General features: G+C 36.2%; 2 protein-coding genes across 4 annotated transcripts; one reads left to right on the top strand and one right to left on the bottom strand.

The window, feature by feature from the left end:
• LOC127933392 (REST corepressor 1) lies at positions 1-11,047 on the bottom strand. 3 transcript variants are annotated; one of them, XM_052530380.1, is made up of 13 exons: positions 10,284-11,047; positions 10,127-10,180; positions 6,230-6,310; positions 5,266-5,318; positions 4,841-5,002; positions 4,470-4,588; positions 4,211-4,289; positions 1,738-1,821; positions 1,334-1,537; positions 1,076-1,153; positions 905-962; positions 554-789; positions 1-389 (listed from the first exon to the last, which is right to left on the bottom strand). In XM_052530380.1, exons 1-13 carry the CDS (start codon positions 10,438-10,440, stop codon positions 348-350), a joined length of 1,407 nt encoding a protein of 468 aa, XP_052386340.1. In that variant the 5' UTR covers positions 10,441-11,047; the 3' UTR covers positions 1-347. The 3 variants fall into 3 exon arrangements, with proteins under 3 accessions (XP_052386340.1, XP_052386339.1, XP_052386341.1); XM_052530379.1 differs by having other exon boundaries at positions 10,127-10,186; positions 10,284-11,046; XM_052530381.1 differs by having other exon boundaries at positions 1,738-1,788; positions 10,127-10,186; positions 10,284-11,037.
• Positions 11,048-12,657: 1,610 nt separating this feature from the next.
• On the top strand, positions 12,658-13,907 carry LOC127933393 (ankyrin repeat domain-containing protein 9-like). The gene has a single exon (XM_052530382.1). The coding sequence runs from the start codon at positions 12,890-12,892 to the stop codon at positions 13,745-13,747; it is 858 nt and encodes a 285-aa protein (XP_052386342.1). The 5' UTR covers positions 12,658-12,889; the 3' UTR covers positions 13,748-13,907.
• Positions 13,908-15,411: the final 1,504 nt, after the last annotated feature.

Genomic DNA, 15,411 nt, shown 5'->3' with positions numbered 1-15,411 from the left:
TTGGGATGTGTATGTGGGAGTTTTATTCCCCCATAACAGACCAATTACAGATTGTGGAGAATATATCTGTTGGAGCACCAGATTGGTAGAGACCAGACAGGAACTCTACTTCTGTTGGCAGTGATGATCCTAGTTCTGTAGAGTAGGTTTGAGAAGTTTGCACTCCTCTGCGGTTGCACCTGTGAGAGTCCTGGGGTCAATAGGGGGGTGGGAGTTAGAGGGAGCGGGATGGGGGGAGGAATGTCCTTTACGAAGAGACTTCACTTGAGGCTATTGAAGCCTTAATGCCTCTTACGCACAACTGCGATATTAACTAAACTGAGTTCGTCTGACCGCGGTTGGAGATCTCAGGAAACTGAAGGGTTCTGTGTTTCCATTGCCACTGGTTCCTGAAAATGATAATTTGTTGATTATTCTCAAATGACAATGATGAAACAAAACCAGATGAAGACAAAATACTTAAATTAGAATCAGAATTTCCAGTCTGACTGGAATCTAAAGCATATTTTGGTGGAAAAGTCCATTAACTAAGAGTTGGGGATGGGAGACGGACCTCTGTCTGGTTTTCTGAAGGCACCGGGGTGGTTCCCTCTTCGGATGACACCTCCATCTTCTCTTCATCTAAACCCTTGCGTCCCTCCACACCGTGCTCAGCTTCCCACTCCTGCAGTACCTCATCCAGGTTGAAACGACGGCGGTAATTCACAAAGAAGTTTTTCACTTGAACCACAGATTTGTTACCGATCACATCAGAAATGGCTTGAAAATCCCGTCCATACTTCCTTATAGCTGAGAGAGGAATGAGAAGATTGTCCAGAATTTCACTGCTTAAAACATCCTATTTAAAGAATCCTTCATTATCCAGTAAGACCCACAAACATTTGAGAAATGTGGCCAAAATTACCTTGTACTGCGAGCAGCTGCTCTTCTGTAGTCCAGCGGGTATTAAATTTCTGATTAGCCTGAGGAAAACAAAGCACATTTATACCCTTTTGTGAATAAAATGCATAAAATGGTAAATACGGCCCTCTGTGATATAAGTGTGCTGGAAAGTAATTCTAGAGAATATTATTACCTCAGTTGGCTTAAACTCATCGACGCCTGTGTCCAGTTTTTCTCTGAGGGCACTATTGTGCTGTTTGATGTTCTGAATCTGTAAAAAGAGGTTAGGGTTTTTTTTGCATCATTTAAAACTTTTCAGTTTTAGACTGTCTCATACCATTAAAACTGTCTGCCAGATTTACATCTAGTTCTGTTGATAGTCTCAAATAAAAATGTGTTAAAAAAAGTGATGTAAAAGTAATACATCACTGAAAAGTAATAAAACGCTAACCTGTCGTTTTATGGCAATGAGCTCCATATCCAGCTGTCTCAGAACACTAACTGCGGCTGGGCCGCTGCTAGACATTGCCGCCACATCATCAGAGTTTAAATGCATTCCTTTAGGAGGTTTCTTCTTCGCCCTGTTTAGGTTCCTTCCAGCAATTCCTTGTGGTTCCTTCTTAACATGCATGGACTTCTCTGCAAGATTCGCTGGCTGCAGAAAAACAGCAAAAACACAGAGCTAGTTAAATCTGTGATCGACTTCAATTATGTTTATTGACATTCACATATGCACAGTCAATGAGCATTCCACATGAACAAAATAACAGATTGTTTTTTATAAATACATACATAACACACACACACACACACACACACACACATATATATGTACATATATATGTAGTATTGTACCTTCGGCACAACTGCAGGTTTTGAATCTTGTTTCTCAGGTCCAGATGCTCCCTTAAAAAGATCAAATATTGTTTTATTGAGATCCTGTAAGTAGTAAAAATAAAAAACACTCGAAATAATTAAATAAATGAAAAGATATATGCAATAATTGAAATTACATTTGAATAAGATATGGTAATATGGTTATTACAGTTTACATGTACTTACTATACTAATAACAACAAATGATTCCTAAATCAAGGGTTAGTTCATCTAAATAAGGAAATTAGGCTGCGTTTTACTCACCCTAGGGGCATCCTTGGTGTATATGACTTATATATATATATATATATATATATATATATGACAAATCCAGTCAGAATTACATTTAAAAAAAAGTCTAAAAATTGTCTAAAAATATTTTTAGATATATAAAAAAAATAAAAAACGCAGTCAGAGGGTGTTGCATTCCTTCAATCCAAAAGAAGTGTAATAAAAAGCCTTCAATAAAAAAAATAAAAAATAAAAAAAAATGCTTACATGCTCCTTGTGTGAACAAAGGCCTCCCATAGCGACTCGATGCATTTTGTAAGAAAAATATTCATATTCAAAATGTAATAATCACTAATCTGACTGAAGCAATTCAACACATGCTGACTGCAATGATAGAGCATGAAAGATCAAATACAATTTTAATATAACTCTGACTGGATTCATCTGAAAGGAGAGAGTCAAATACACATAGGATGAATCTGGGGTAAGTAAAACACAGCCCAACTTTCATTTCTGGGTGAACCAACCCTTTAACCCTAACCCTAACCATATCGTAAAGTACATGTAGTTCATCAGTATTACTCACTACTTAAATGTTTAATTAAATAATTATTAGGGCTAACCTCGACTAAAGATATTCCTAGTCCACTAACACACCTGCATTTTAGCAATTAGTCGAATAATCGTTCTTTTATGATATTAATATAAAAACTTGCGTATATACAAGGAAAGGTATAGTCCAAGTTGAAGTTTAACCCTTCCATATTACAGAATATGCTAAGCATGATGTTAGCGCGTTCAAAATGAAAATGAAGTGCTTAAAACAGAATAGTAAAGCGTTTAAAGTATACAGCGCTTACGCACACAAAAATCAGTGGCCGGAACGTTATAGGCTAATTATAACATAAAAACAGCAATCAGACTGCCTGTGCATTTTAATAATTTATTATCAAAAATATAAACTGTAACAGTAACATGTCAAAAAAAAAAGAAAACAGTTTTGAATAAAATAAACAAATTTGTTCTTTAAAATAAATTAAATAAACGTATTAGTAACTTAGGCCTAGTACAAAACAAGGCAAAAACAAAACAAATAAATACTGTAGCAAAAACGCTGTTTGGTATAAAATTACAGTGGAAAATGAATATAATTTGAATATTGTTCAAAAGGAAAATTAACAAAAACGAACAATTTAATAAATGCACATGGCACATCGCACAATGCCATAAACTTAATAAAAAAAGAAGGCGGCAAACAAATCAACAGCCTAAGTATTTGATTAAATTGTTTAGAACAACTATATTTAAGACAAAATGTGGAACAAATAATTTAAAGAACACTAATAATCAAAAATATCAGAGCAAAGCCGCAAACTGCCATTAAGACGACGAGTCTTGACCTGAAATGGCAAATTGCAAACATCAGACTAATTTTTCTTACAGAATAAAAAACAACTTCTGCATTATATGAAAACTAATAAATACAAATAATATGTATATATTTATAGCCTAACAGATAGCAAACAGAAACACTATAAAAATAAAATTAAGCATTCTTACCTAAGCTTTCAATTCGATTTAATTTTTTTCATATTATGTGAGAGGAACACCAGCTTGTCTACATTGTTGGGAAGAAGGGAGCTTCTCAACTTGTTCACAATGAAGCCGGCCTTTGAAAAGATGCGCTCTGATGGAGTGGATGGGGAAGGGATACAGTGGAGGCGCTTAGCTGCTTTAGCGAGCTTTGGATATCGATGTTATTTTTTTTGCCACCATGCCAATGGTCTCGAATCGACCTTTGTTTTATCTGCCAAGTACATTTTTAGTTCATCCTTCTCTTGCATGCTCCTCCTCATCAAGTGCGCTTTGGTATACCGCGAGGCACGGGATCTCGTTGATCTCTCGTTGCTTTGATGTCTGCGCAGCCCCTGATTGCGTAATTTTTTCACGTGATTTTATTTTTGCGACTAACCACCTAATGAAAATGTATTCGACCAAGCCCTCTTCATATCGACTAACGTTTAGTCGACTATTTGGGGGCAGCCCCTAATAATTATAATATAACAAGGTAATCATAAAATAAAGCATAACCTAAAGTATTACCAGAATGTTACTTATTTTATTGTTTTATTTCAATCCAAACAAGTCACATAAGTATGTAAATGTAAAACTAAAAAGTTGGGCACAATAATGTGCAGAAAAATATGTCCATTTATATTACCTCTTTCTTCTCATCCTTATTTGGCTCTAATTCAGCATCCCTTGGAGAGTTGGAACTATTTTCTTCTCCTTCATCATCACTACATGAAAAAAGTTTCAAATATGACATTTCCTTTTCAACAATGACAACATATTCTAAAAACAGATCATGCTAGCATTCCATGACAGCACAACTCATCTTTGATCAAGACTTTTAAAACCAGAGAAAACACAAAAGGAAATAGCAAACATCCTATTAATATCTTCAAGCCATAGCTGACCTCTCCTCTCTGTCTCTCTTCTGTTTGCGCGCATGGCGGTCCATCACACTCGTTTTGCTGCGCGTTTTCTTCCATGAGTAATAGAATCTAACCAGGCTTGCAATTGACTTGTCTGGAAGCTGGAACAAAAAAATACTTGTTTTTGATGGAAAAATCAGACATATCATAAGGATAAATCATTATTTAATTTTATTAAAATGTAGGACTTGACAGAATCCATTTGATCTTCATATGCACCAGTGACCGTTCCTTAATAAGCTGGATTCTGAGGCTCCTTATGATTGGTTGTCACTTCAATATGTGAAGATGCTGCTTCTCTCAAGTGCATGTTTTATTTTAATAGTGAGAGTGGGTTCAACCATCAAACTTACCATCTGCTGGATGCGGTGAAACGTCTTTCCATGAAAGCTGAAACCCTGTTCAAACAGCACCTTGTCTTCAACTGTCCACTCATCTGGAAATGGGGTGAAGTTGGGGAGATCTGCCAAAGATTTTTCAATGTTGTGTTTGTGCCAAAACAGCATGCCCAATGCCTGTTACATACAAAAAGCCATGATTTGAATGTGGGAAAAAAACTTGAAAATGTTAGACTTGTGTTTGACACTCTAAAACATACAACTAATGCAGTAAAGAATAGCCTACCTTTTTTGTGGGTTACAACAGGTTACATCAAAAGAGTATTGAAAATGTCTGATTGTGCCTACAGTGTCTACAAAATATCTTGTTTCCTAAACTTTCGAGTTCATTATTTTCACTGCAAAAAAACAAGTATAGATTTCAAACATAACCATTTTACCTGCTCCATATTGTACCCATGTTTTTCTTTGGCTATTGCAATATACTCATCCACTGCAACGACAAGAAGAAGAAGAAAATCATCAGAACATAACTCAATATTAAATAAGTCTAAATTAAAAACACACATTTTATTTCACACATAAAATACATTTCTTTATAGACTGAATGGCATATCTAATACAATAAAATGATATACTATATTATAGTCTTCAATGCTTTTGAATGCTTGATTCAAGCCAACATTTAAAAATGAAGTCTTGGCATGGCATTTAGACATAGGTTGACGTATTCTCCTGTGTTGGCAAAGGTTTCTAGTGAGATAATGCACACTGATTAATGTTCATTCACATTCACAGCATATACAGAGGAAAAGTTTAGCCCCTTTAACACATACAGTCTTTACTGGTAAATTACTGCTAATATAGTTTTATATATATATATATATATATATATATATATATATATATATAGATCCTGTGTGAATAGGACCATTTAAAAAATCACGGTAAATTTGTTCTGGCAATCATATGGTTCTTATTGAGATGATATGATTACTCTGAGCTGTTTACAAAGTTATTCTATGTAAATATGCGCTAGATGGTCATCTTTGACCACTGCGCCTCACATGCTTTTTGTCACGCTTCTCCATTCATCAGGGCTGTGACTCTGCAGTTAGATACCATTGTGGGCATCTCGTGTTTATAAGAGCAAAATATTCTGATTGGCTAGTAATGTAAGTTTGGTTGAGAGTAAAGGCTGCTCCTCTCATACCACTGGTAGGCGAATGCATGGACTCAAAAAGTATTATTTTTTCCAGCAGCCAAACGCTGCATGCCGGAAATCTGGCATGGTGCAGAAGGACTTTAAGCCCTGTATACGTTAATAGCCAATATTTAATTAAAAAACAGCATTAACTCTTGTCATATTTATAGAGCCAATAAACATCATCAAAAATGACTTACATTTGGCCTCTGGTATACTTGGATTTGGAAACCACACCAGCATTCCCAGATTATCTCTCTCATGGCTTGCCTTAGCTACCTCTGATGAGAGAGAGACAGAGACAGAGACAGAGAGAGAGAGAGAGAGAGAGAGAGAGAGAGAGAGAGAGAGAGAGATTAGTGGATTAAACAATAACGCATCCAATCTCTTTGGAGTTCAAATGACTGTTACTACTAATATAATTTTTTTCTGAAAGCCCTTTTCTACAAAGATTTTAAAGGGGTCATATGGCGTTGCTAAAAATAACATTATTTTGTGTATTTGGTTTAATGAAATGTGTTTATGCGGTTTAAGGTTCAAAAAACACATTATTTTCCACATGATGTTCATTATTGTTGCTCCTCTTTGCCCCGCCTTTCTGAAATGCTTAGATTTATACAAAGCTCATTGTTATAAAAAAGCTAGGTGTGCTCTGATTGGACAGCTATCCAGTGCTTTGTGATTGGCCGAATGCCTCAAGCATGTGCAGAAATGTTATGGCCCATAACACACTGTGATGCAGTCTCCAAGGACGATGAGACAAAAAAACAATAAAACCCATTACAAACGAGGCATTTGTTGCATCCATTGGGGACATAATTACTGATTTTAATCAGTGTTGGGTGCAAAGCGTTACTGTAATTAAATTATTTATCTACTGAAAAAGTCAAGGGATTACTGCTAATTTTTAGGTAAGTTAATTAGTTATTTATAAAGTACTTGCATTACATACAGTAAATAAGTTCAACAGTTTTAAAATCAGTATTGAATTTGAAATCTAAATTTCCTGTCTAAAAATAAAATTGAATGCAGCGTCTTTAGCCCTCTGCAAGCCAGCTCGTTCACTTTCAGTTTTTCTTGATTCACAGAGAAACCTTAAATGCAACAAATCAATCAAATCTAAAAAGGGGCTACTTTTATTTGTGTACACTGACAATAACAACAAAACATTGTGCTTCTGCTAAATAAACAAACCAAACGGTGTACTTTCTGCCGTCTAGGTCTCCTAGAGCAACTTTCTACACATCACAAACTCAGCGAATATTTGACACAGAGGCGTGAGAGAAGTGTCTATAGAAAGCTTGCGTCTACTTTTAAATGAACGAATTCAAATCAAAAGTGATTATTCTCCGATTATGTAATCCATATAAAACTAAAGCGTGGCACAGTCTTTACCGTATCTGATAGCTTGAAGTGTCTACTTTTAAATGAATGAATTCAAATCGAAAGCGAATATTCTCTGATTATGTAATCCTTATGAAACTAAAGCAAGGTACAGTCTTTTCCGTATCTGGGCTCATTATATGCAGTCACCTGAGCGCAAACACCCTCATCTAAAAAATAGATAATAAAATTAAAAAAAACTCAAGATTTGTCTAATTTTCATAGTTTTTGAAAGAAGTCCTACTATGAGGAATTTACATCATAAGAACAGCACGATCTAACACATCTTTATTCAGCAGAGAAAATTATTTACGTAATTTATTCTTACCTACATTAGTTAACGTACTATTTTTACATAAACCTGTGTGGATTTTACTAGTTGGGCTTTGCCTGAACATCTTGTCAAACTGAAATGTATTGATTAACTTTTCTTAAGATTTTTCTCAAATTGAAAGAATAAAGAGTTTAATTTCTATGTAGGTTTATAGGGATTTTAAGATGTAGTCCAATTAGCAATTTGAATAATTTTAAATAATTACTTACTGAGAAATTAAGTTACTTTTCAGACAGAGTAATTAATAAAGTAATTTAAATACAATTAATTACTAACAGTAATTACTTTCTGAAAGTAACTTACCCAACACTGATTATAATGACTTATACTGTATTTTTACGCATTGCATATCGCGCCACATAAACATAAAACCATGTCTGCATTTGTGATCGGAGAAATGACAAACAACAAGCGCTACTCTACACTACTAAAAAATTGTGTTTGAATCATCAGTGGCTAATTCTTTAAATATGAAAAACTTACTTACAGGCTGTGAGTCAGAAGTGCCAGACTGTCCTTGCAAAGTTGGGACTAGGGGTGTGCGATATCATGATTTTTGATTGTGGTTTTTGACCATCGTATATTGTTCAACAACACATGCATTCACAGCAGTGTTAACTCAGCAGTACAGTTACTCTCTCATTATTTGCATGTGCTTTTAAATGTTTCATTCGCGCGCTGACCTGACCTGTGCTTATTTACTCACTGTCATGTTATCCCAAACCTGTATTAATTTTGTTTTTGTTTTTTGTGCTGAATACAAAAGAATATATTTTGAAGAATGCGGGTAACCAAACAGTTGCTGGTCCATGAAAGTCACTGTGGACCAGCAACGGTTTGGTTTTCCAGGTTCCTCAAAATAGCATTTATGTTCAGAAGAAGAAAGAAACTCATTCAGGTTTAAAACAACTTGAGTGAGAAAATGGTGGTATAAATCTAAAACACTATGAAAGAATGGACAGACAGCTGAATTTTTTTTGGGGGGTGAACTATTCCTCTAACGTAAATAAAACAACAAAACACAAAGTGTAAAAACACTAACTGCTCTTGACTGAAGAAATACAGTTGCTTTAGGAATCGGTTTATATTTTTATGTTTGTTCATTCAATTTCTTGAATACTCCTGCTAAATACACCTATTGTACCTGAAAATAAAGCACAGTTTGTTTTATTTGTATATTAGGTGTAGTTGTAATGTGTATATTTGTCATTCTTTTATCTTTGTTATTAAAAAATAAGAACAAAGATTTTTATCTTTGCCCTCTTTGGCCTTTATATCTTCCATTCTTTTTTGTTTTTGTTACCTTGAAAAGCTTTGTCTTTATAATAGGGAAATTAGTTTGGCTGTAATGCTCAAACAACTTGAAAAATAGTAAAACCAACATGACAAAGAATTTTGATAAAATCGTGATATTAAAAAAAAAAAAAAAAAAATTGTGATATATTTTTTTTCATATCGTCCACCCCTAGTCATTGTGCCACAGACACATTGTAGGCTACTGGTTCAGGAAAGAGTCCTCATCCTCAGTAAAATGCACTGCACACCTCTGTATATTTGGGTTGAACTGTTCTTGAATAGTGTTGTAAATATAACTTAACCACTGATTTCTAGTTGTGTCCTCTTTTGGAAGGCCAAACTAAGTAGTTTCACTTTCACAATGAGACACACAGCTCTCCACATGGCAACAGTGAGAATAAAAGTTACACTTTCTTTCTTTCCATGAATATATGAGCGGTGTTATGCAAATCTTCCCACATAGTGATGTAGATGTGTGGAGGCGTGTTTAAACAAGGTGTTTTAAGAGGGTGTGGCTGACTTTTATACTCTTATAAAGAATATCTCTTTGGATTTGAGATTTTAGACTTTGCAACTTAACAGATCTTCTTTATGCACCAAGAGCTTGTAGCACTCCAAAGAGAAAGGCAAAATTTATATCGCATCATATGACCCCTTTAATAAATAATAAAAAAAAAGAAAATAATAATCATCTTTTTATATTTGGGTAAGAATGAAATGTATAAATTTGATTGAACTTAAGTCAAATCAGAATGAAGAAAAAAAATATGCCTGATGAATACTGTTCTCTTAACAAATATACAGTCAATGATTGACACATCAGGTGCTCATTATCATCACCTCGAGTTTCAAACATTAGTCAACCACCTAAAATTTATATCTTTGTTTTTGTTTTAGCATCTTTTTCATAACTACAACAGACCACTTTCAATGTAGGTTGCCAGCGAGACAAAAAAATAACAATTCTATTCTTGCTGAACACGAAGTGCACTGAACGGACAAACTGTTCCGGACAGTGTTTGAGGCTATCACGCCATCCACCCTGTGTTGTCAATGAACCTTCCAACACTCAAAATTCACAAACCGGTATCATAATCGGGAACAACTGCCTGATACTGCGGTCCAACTCGCATCCCGCCTGCACCTTGTGAGTGACAAAAGAACAAATAAGATGAAATGATTGCATTCATCAGAAGTGTATGAACTTGTGAAGAGCGACCGAGGCTACCACCATGACTTACCGTGCTCGTCATCACTTGAGGAACCCGAACTTCCTTCCTCCCATGAATTGTTGCTGTTCCCATTTGAAGTAAAACTTTTGGTCGGATTATTCACAGAGTTTCTACCCCTTCTTTTCCCCGATATCTCAACCGTGCCCTTCTCTAACATCGCAGGCATCGTGACAGCGAAACGCGAAGGTGCTTGAAGGAACTTGGGCTCGCTGGCTGCTCGCTATAGCTAAGCTAACTCAGCTCAACTGATCTGAAACAAATAACACAGTCCTGCACTGATGCAAACTCCCCAAACTGGCAATACAGAGTTACGAACAATTAAAAAGGTGCATCAAATGCATAATATTTCCCCCAGTCGTGTTAATAAGTGAAGTTTAGCTTTGGAGGCAGATGAAAGCACACACGGCTGCAGTGCTAGCAGTGCGGCTGATCTAGCGTTAGCTCTCTCTCTCTCTCGCTCGTTCGCTCTCTCTCTCTTTCTCTCTCTGATTGACCTGCTTTAGCTAACGTCAGTTCCTCTTCAAGGCAGAAATTCAAACTTCTGCATACAACAAACAGGCTAATTATTTCCCCCAGATCTACCGTCGAAGCAGCGTTTGTCTAGAAAATCAATGTGCATGAAAAACAACTCTAGGCAACCAGAGGCAGTTGCATCAGCTGGCACTCTGTACTTGTGGACTAGTTTAGTGGAAAGCATTAATGCATCAGCAACAATGGTCTCCCACTATAGCAAATTTATCTGTTTTGCTGCACGCCATTACCCACCGCACTGCTTCCTAAAAGTCAAAGTGGTAGAGTTATCATCAAATTAGAACGTGTGGCTTGCACTTAAATGTGTTTATAGATAATGGTTAGGAAAGAGTCATGTAATAAAACAAAAATATTATTTATTTTAACAATTTTATTTGTAGTCTTTTAATCTGTTTTTGGACAAGAAAACCAGTGTCAGGTATGCTCAAAGAGTTAAAGGAAAGTTCACCTAAAATAATAATAATTCTATCACTTAGTTTTTACATAACAATGTTCAAGAGATCGCAGTATTTCAGTTCATCAACATGTTAGTATGTAGTAAGTACATATACTAATACATATTTATGAGACACTAAATCCTTAAAATGTTTAAAAAATATATATTAAGACTAAGATGATAATAGTAACAAATGGAATGCACAATTGTCTAAAAAAAGACTTACTGTCTCTTCAGCCTGTGTATATTGATCCTAGGAAAACTGCACAAAAAGTCCAGTAAGTATTTGAATAGTTACTTGTAAATAAAGTTAGTGTCTAAAGAATAGTTAATAGTAAAACTGAAATACATTGGATTACTTACTAATAATTAAAATATGAATTATTAGATTTATAAGAATTAGATTGGAATTTAGAAGGAATAAATGTTATTTAATGTGATGCTCAAAAGCCTTCTGTCTCATAGTCTCATGTAATGCGAGGTACATCTGTCCAAAAACTAGTCATCAGGACATTAGTGCCTGTAACACTGCACAATCTTTGTCTCATTGTTTTGGAAGTACTCTTAATACATATATTTATTTATATATATTTTTTTTTTTATCATATCAAATCTACATTGTGTTTCTTATCTGGTAGCATCTCAAAATAAATATATATTTTTTTTAATTATTGATTTAGCAAGATCACACTGAGATCCTGAACTCTGGTGGGATGAATATATTCAGTCTTGCTACGCAGTCTGTAATTACACATTATTACATCTGATTCCGATTCATCTGATCTCCTAAACAAAATTAGAGATAAACAGATCCTATTTTAAACACATTTAAGTGTCCAGTATTTGCATAAACTCTTTGTTTTAAATAATAATATAAAAGTAGAGATGGTCCAATATAAATGAGAAATTATTCAATGATAAACGATCTTTCTTTAAAAGCAATCATAAAATGTATCCACTAGATGGCGAATGTGTTCCACCTTTTTTATCCTCTTTAATGAAGTATTCATTTTACTTCTACATACTTTGCCTTTCACTTTTTCAAAATAAAAATCTATTAATTCAAACAAACAAACAAAAATGCGTGCCTATACAATATAACCTCAAGGAAACACTTAATCGTTCACCCATAATAAACTTTTTCAGGATGCCATGATTAACAGTTCAGGCAGATCACCCCTTGCAAAGAGCGCATAGCTCTGTCTGGGAAATATTATGTAACAAGACTCGCGCTGAATGTACTGAATGCGCGAGGGACGCCTGATTGCGCCCGCCCAAACATCCGCACACACGCTTTTTACACTAATAAGGAAAAGCTGGAGGCACTTTGTACCCTGGTGACGTGCGCTAGTGTCCAATGGCAAAGAGCGCAGCGATATGCGCAAACCTGCCCAGCAAATATAAACTCTCGGCTGAGTTTGTAGTGGGGTTTGAAGGCGGGTGAACGGGTTTAGGCTCTATCGTACGAGATAACAGCCTTATTTTTAATTTAATGCTCCGCCTGGCCTCCAGGGTGACGTATTAATATTCTCACAAATGTTTCAGTGTCAGCTCTGGATGCACTGAATATCCAATTAAACGCCGTTAAATCGTGATTTTAAATCCAAGCAGACCCCCCAAAACGTTTGATATAACAGCGGGGCTCACAATGCCTTTGGGGATGTACGAGAGCCGCGCGGATTATAAATCCCCGACACAATGCCAAAAAACCTCATTTGCATTTTACCAGGCTGTACGGGACCTTTTGCCGGTGTGGGTCCTGGAGGACATGCGGACAATGGAGGTGTTTCATTGGGAAGATGACGGACAGGCATGTGCATACTCCCCGTCGGAGGCGTTTCTGTACGCGCTGGTACATGACCACCAGCAGTACGCGCGTTATTTACTCAACAGGTTCTCCACCCGCGCGCTGGAGATGCCCAGCAGAAGCTTCTGCTGCTGCCAGGCGTCCACCACACCGCACCTGGCCATGGCCGTCCGCTACAACCGCATCAACATCCTGAAAATGATCATGGCCACCATTAAAGACTTCACAGACTGCGAGAGACGGAGCTACCTGAACCGTCACGGATGCATCCACACGGACGGCAGCAAGACCGCGCTGCATCTCGCGTGTGATCTGGTGCGTCCCGAGTGCTTGGCACTGTTGCTGGGTCACGGCGCGTGTCCTTACGCAACGGACCTGACAGGGAACACCCCCTTGGACTGTTTACTCAGCCAGTTCTGCCAGAGTGACTTCGACATGCGGACGAAGCGCCTCTGCCTCGGCTACCTCATCTTATTCATGCCCACTTTTCGCTTCCAGACGAAAATACAGTTGCAGGACAATGCAGATGTGTGGAAGGCGCTCATAGGAGAAAAGGCCTTCCAGTGGCTTTCAGGAACTTCACCCCCTTCACTGTTCGTTCAGGCCACGCAGAAGCTCAGTCAGTCCATTCCCACAGACCAGGTGGACTCACTGCCAGACTTCCTGAAACCCCTGGACTTTAAACTGGATCAAGCGTAATGTGCACAACTGGAAATGTAACAAAGTACATTGTTTGACTCATTTGTTTCTTGAAATATTCAGGTTTGATTGTATGTGCAGAGCTCTGTAAATATGTGAATAGTTTGGGGTCACACTCTGAAAGACACTGTGAAATTATTAAAAATATATCTTTTTTGCATTTGTTGCCTTTGAGCTTAATATTTCAGATTCAGTTCATTCAAGGTGCATCTTTTGTGTCTTATGAATCAAAGACAAAAGACATTCTCCCTGTCTTCAATGTGAACACTACCAATGAGAAGTATGAACATACATGCTCATCTTTAATAGTACAATTTTCTTCATTTTAGAGTGAACTAATTAATAACACTAATTATAGAATTTGCAGTAAGAACGATTAAGCAAGAAGCCAAGCATGTTAAGCAAGTCAAAACTATCATATTTGAGCTGCTGAGTTTCAAAGCCTCTCTTCACTCTTTGCATGGGACGTTGTCTCAGACAAAAGGTCCGTCATGCAATCCTTTTTAAAGACAAAGGAGTTTCCATGTTCCATGGTGGGAACTTGATGGCCCTTTTTTAACTATTTGGTTTAATTAATCCATTAAAAAACGCACAGTGGCAAAGCATTTGCCTTTATATTTTGATTTCAAGCATTTAAGCATAAATATTAATCATTTTAACAGAAGATCATGATAAACATACACTACTATTTTATTAACACTACAGTAAGGGAGTAATTTTGTGAAATATTAAAATAAATAATTCAGTTGTGCTGCTTAATACTTTTGTGAAAAATGATACCATGGTGCATTTTTTTTAGGATTCTTAAATGAAATAGCATTTATTTGAAATAGAAATATTTTATAACATAAATTAATTTACTGTCACTTATTAATCAAAGAATTAATTTCTTTTCTTTTAAATCATAAGAACTTTTGAACGGTAGTGTAAATTCAAGTGCATCCGAACATTCGGTAGTGTACATCATCCATAATATCACACTGTTGCAAATAAACCACAAAATGCATTGACACTTTCTGTAAAGATTTTATTTGCAAGTTTGTCATGACTAAGCATGGAGTAAAGATTGCAAAGGTTAAGTCACAGTTCAATATGCGAGTTCACATTTAGCGGCATCACCACTTTAACCACACTGGCTTAGGATTACATGCCCAGTGTACCACATTTATCACCTTAATCTGATTTACAATATGAGCTAAGTGCAAAACGTAAACTAGTAGAGCACAACAGGCCAAAACAATCTGCATATGATGCCTTACTGAGGTGTAAAAATGTCAAAAAGGAAGATTTACAAACACTTCACAGTCAGACACTAAAGAAAGAAGAAAGGAAATGATACATCAGACCTAGCACTGAATTAATATTTAGTTATCTATGAGATTAAGATGCATTCTTTATATGGATGTATATGAAGAGTGCTCGTCCAGCATTACTATACAGTATTTTTCCATAACAGACTATGATAGATTCTATCAACCAAGTAGTAAGTTCAAATAGTTTTTCTTCTGTTTTAGGATTTAAAAGTCAAACCGCCCTTTTAAAATACCTCACATTAAACTGCAACACGTCACTTTAGTGTAGACAGAGGCAAGTTAGAGGCCGTGCTCTCTATACGACTCACAGATACTGTATGTGCCAAATGCTATTATGATTGCACTCCTGTC

This window comes from Carassius gibelio, chromosome A17 (assembly GCF_023724105.1).
Source record: "Carassius gibelio isolate Cgi1373 ecotype wild population from Czech Republic chromosome A17, carGib1.2-hapl.c, whole genome shotgun sequence".
Classification (NCBI taxonomy): Eukaryota; Metazoa; Chordata; class Actinopteri; order Cypriniformes; family Cyprinidae; genus Carassius; species Carassius gibelio.
The sequence above is the reverse complement of the archived record's forward strand: the minus strand, read 5'-3'. Positions and strand labels throughout refer to the sequence as shown.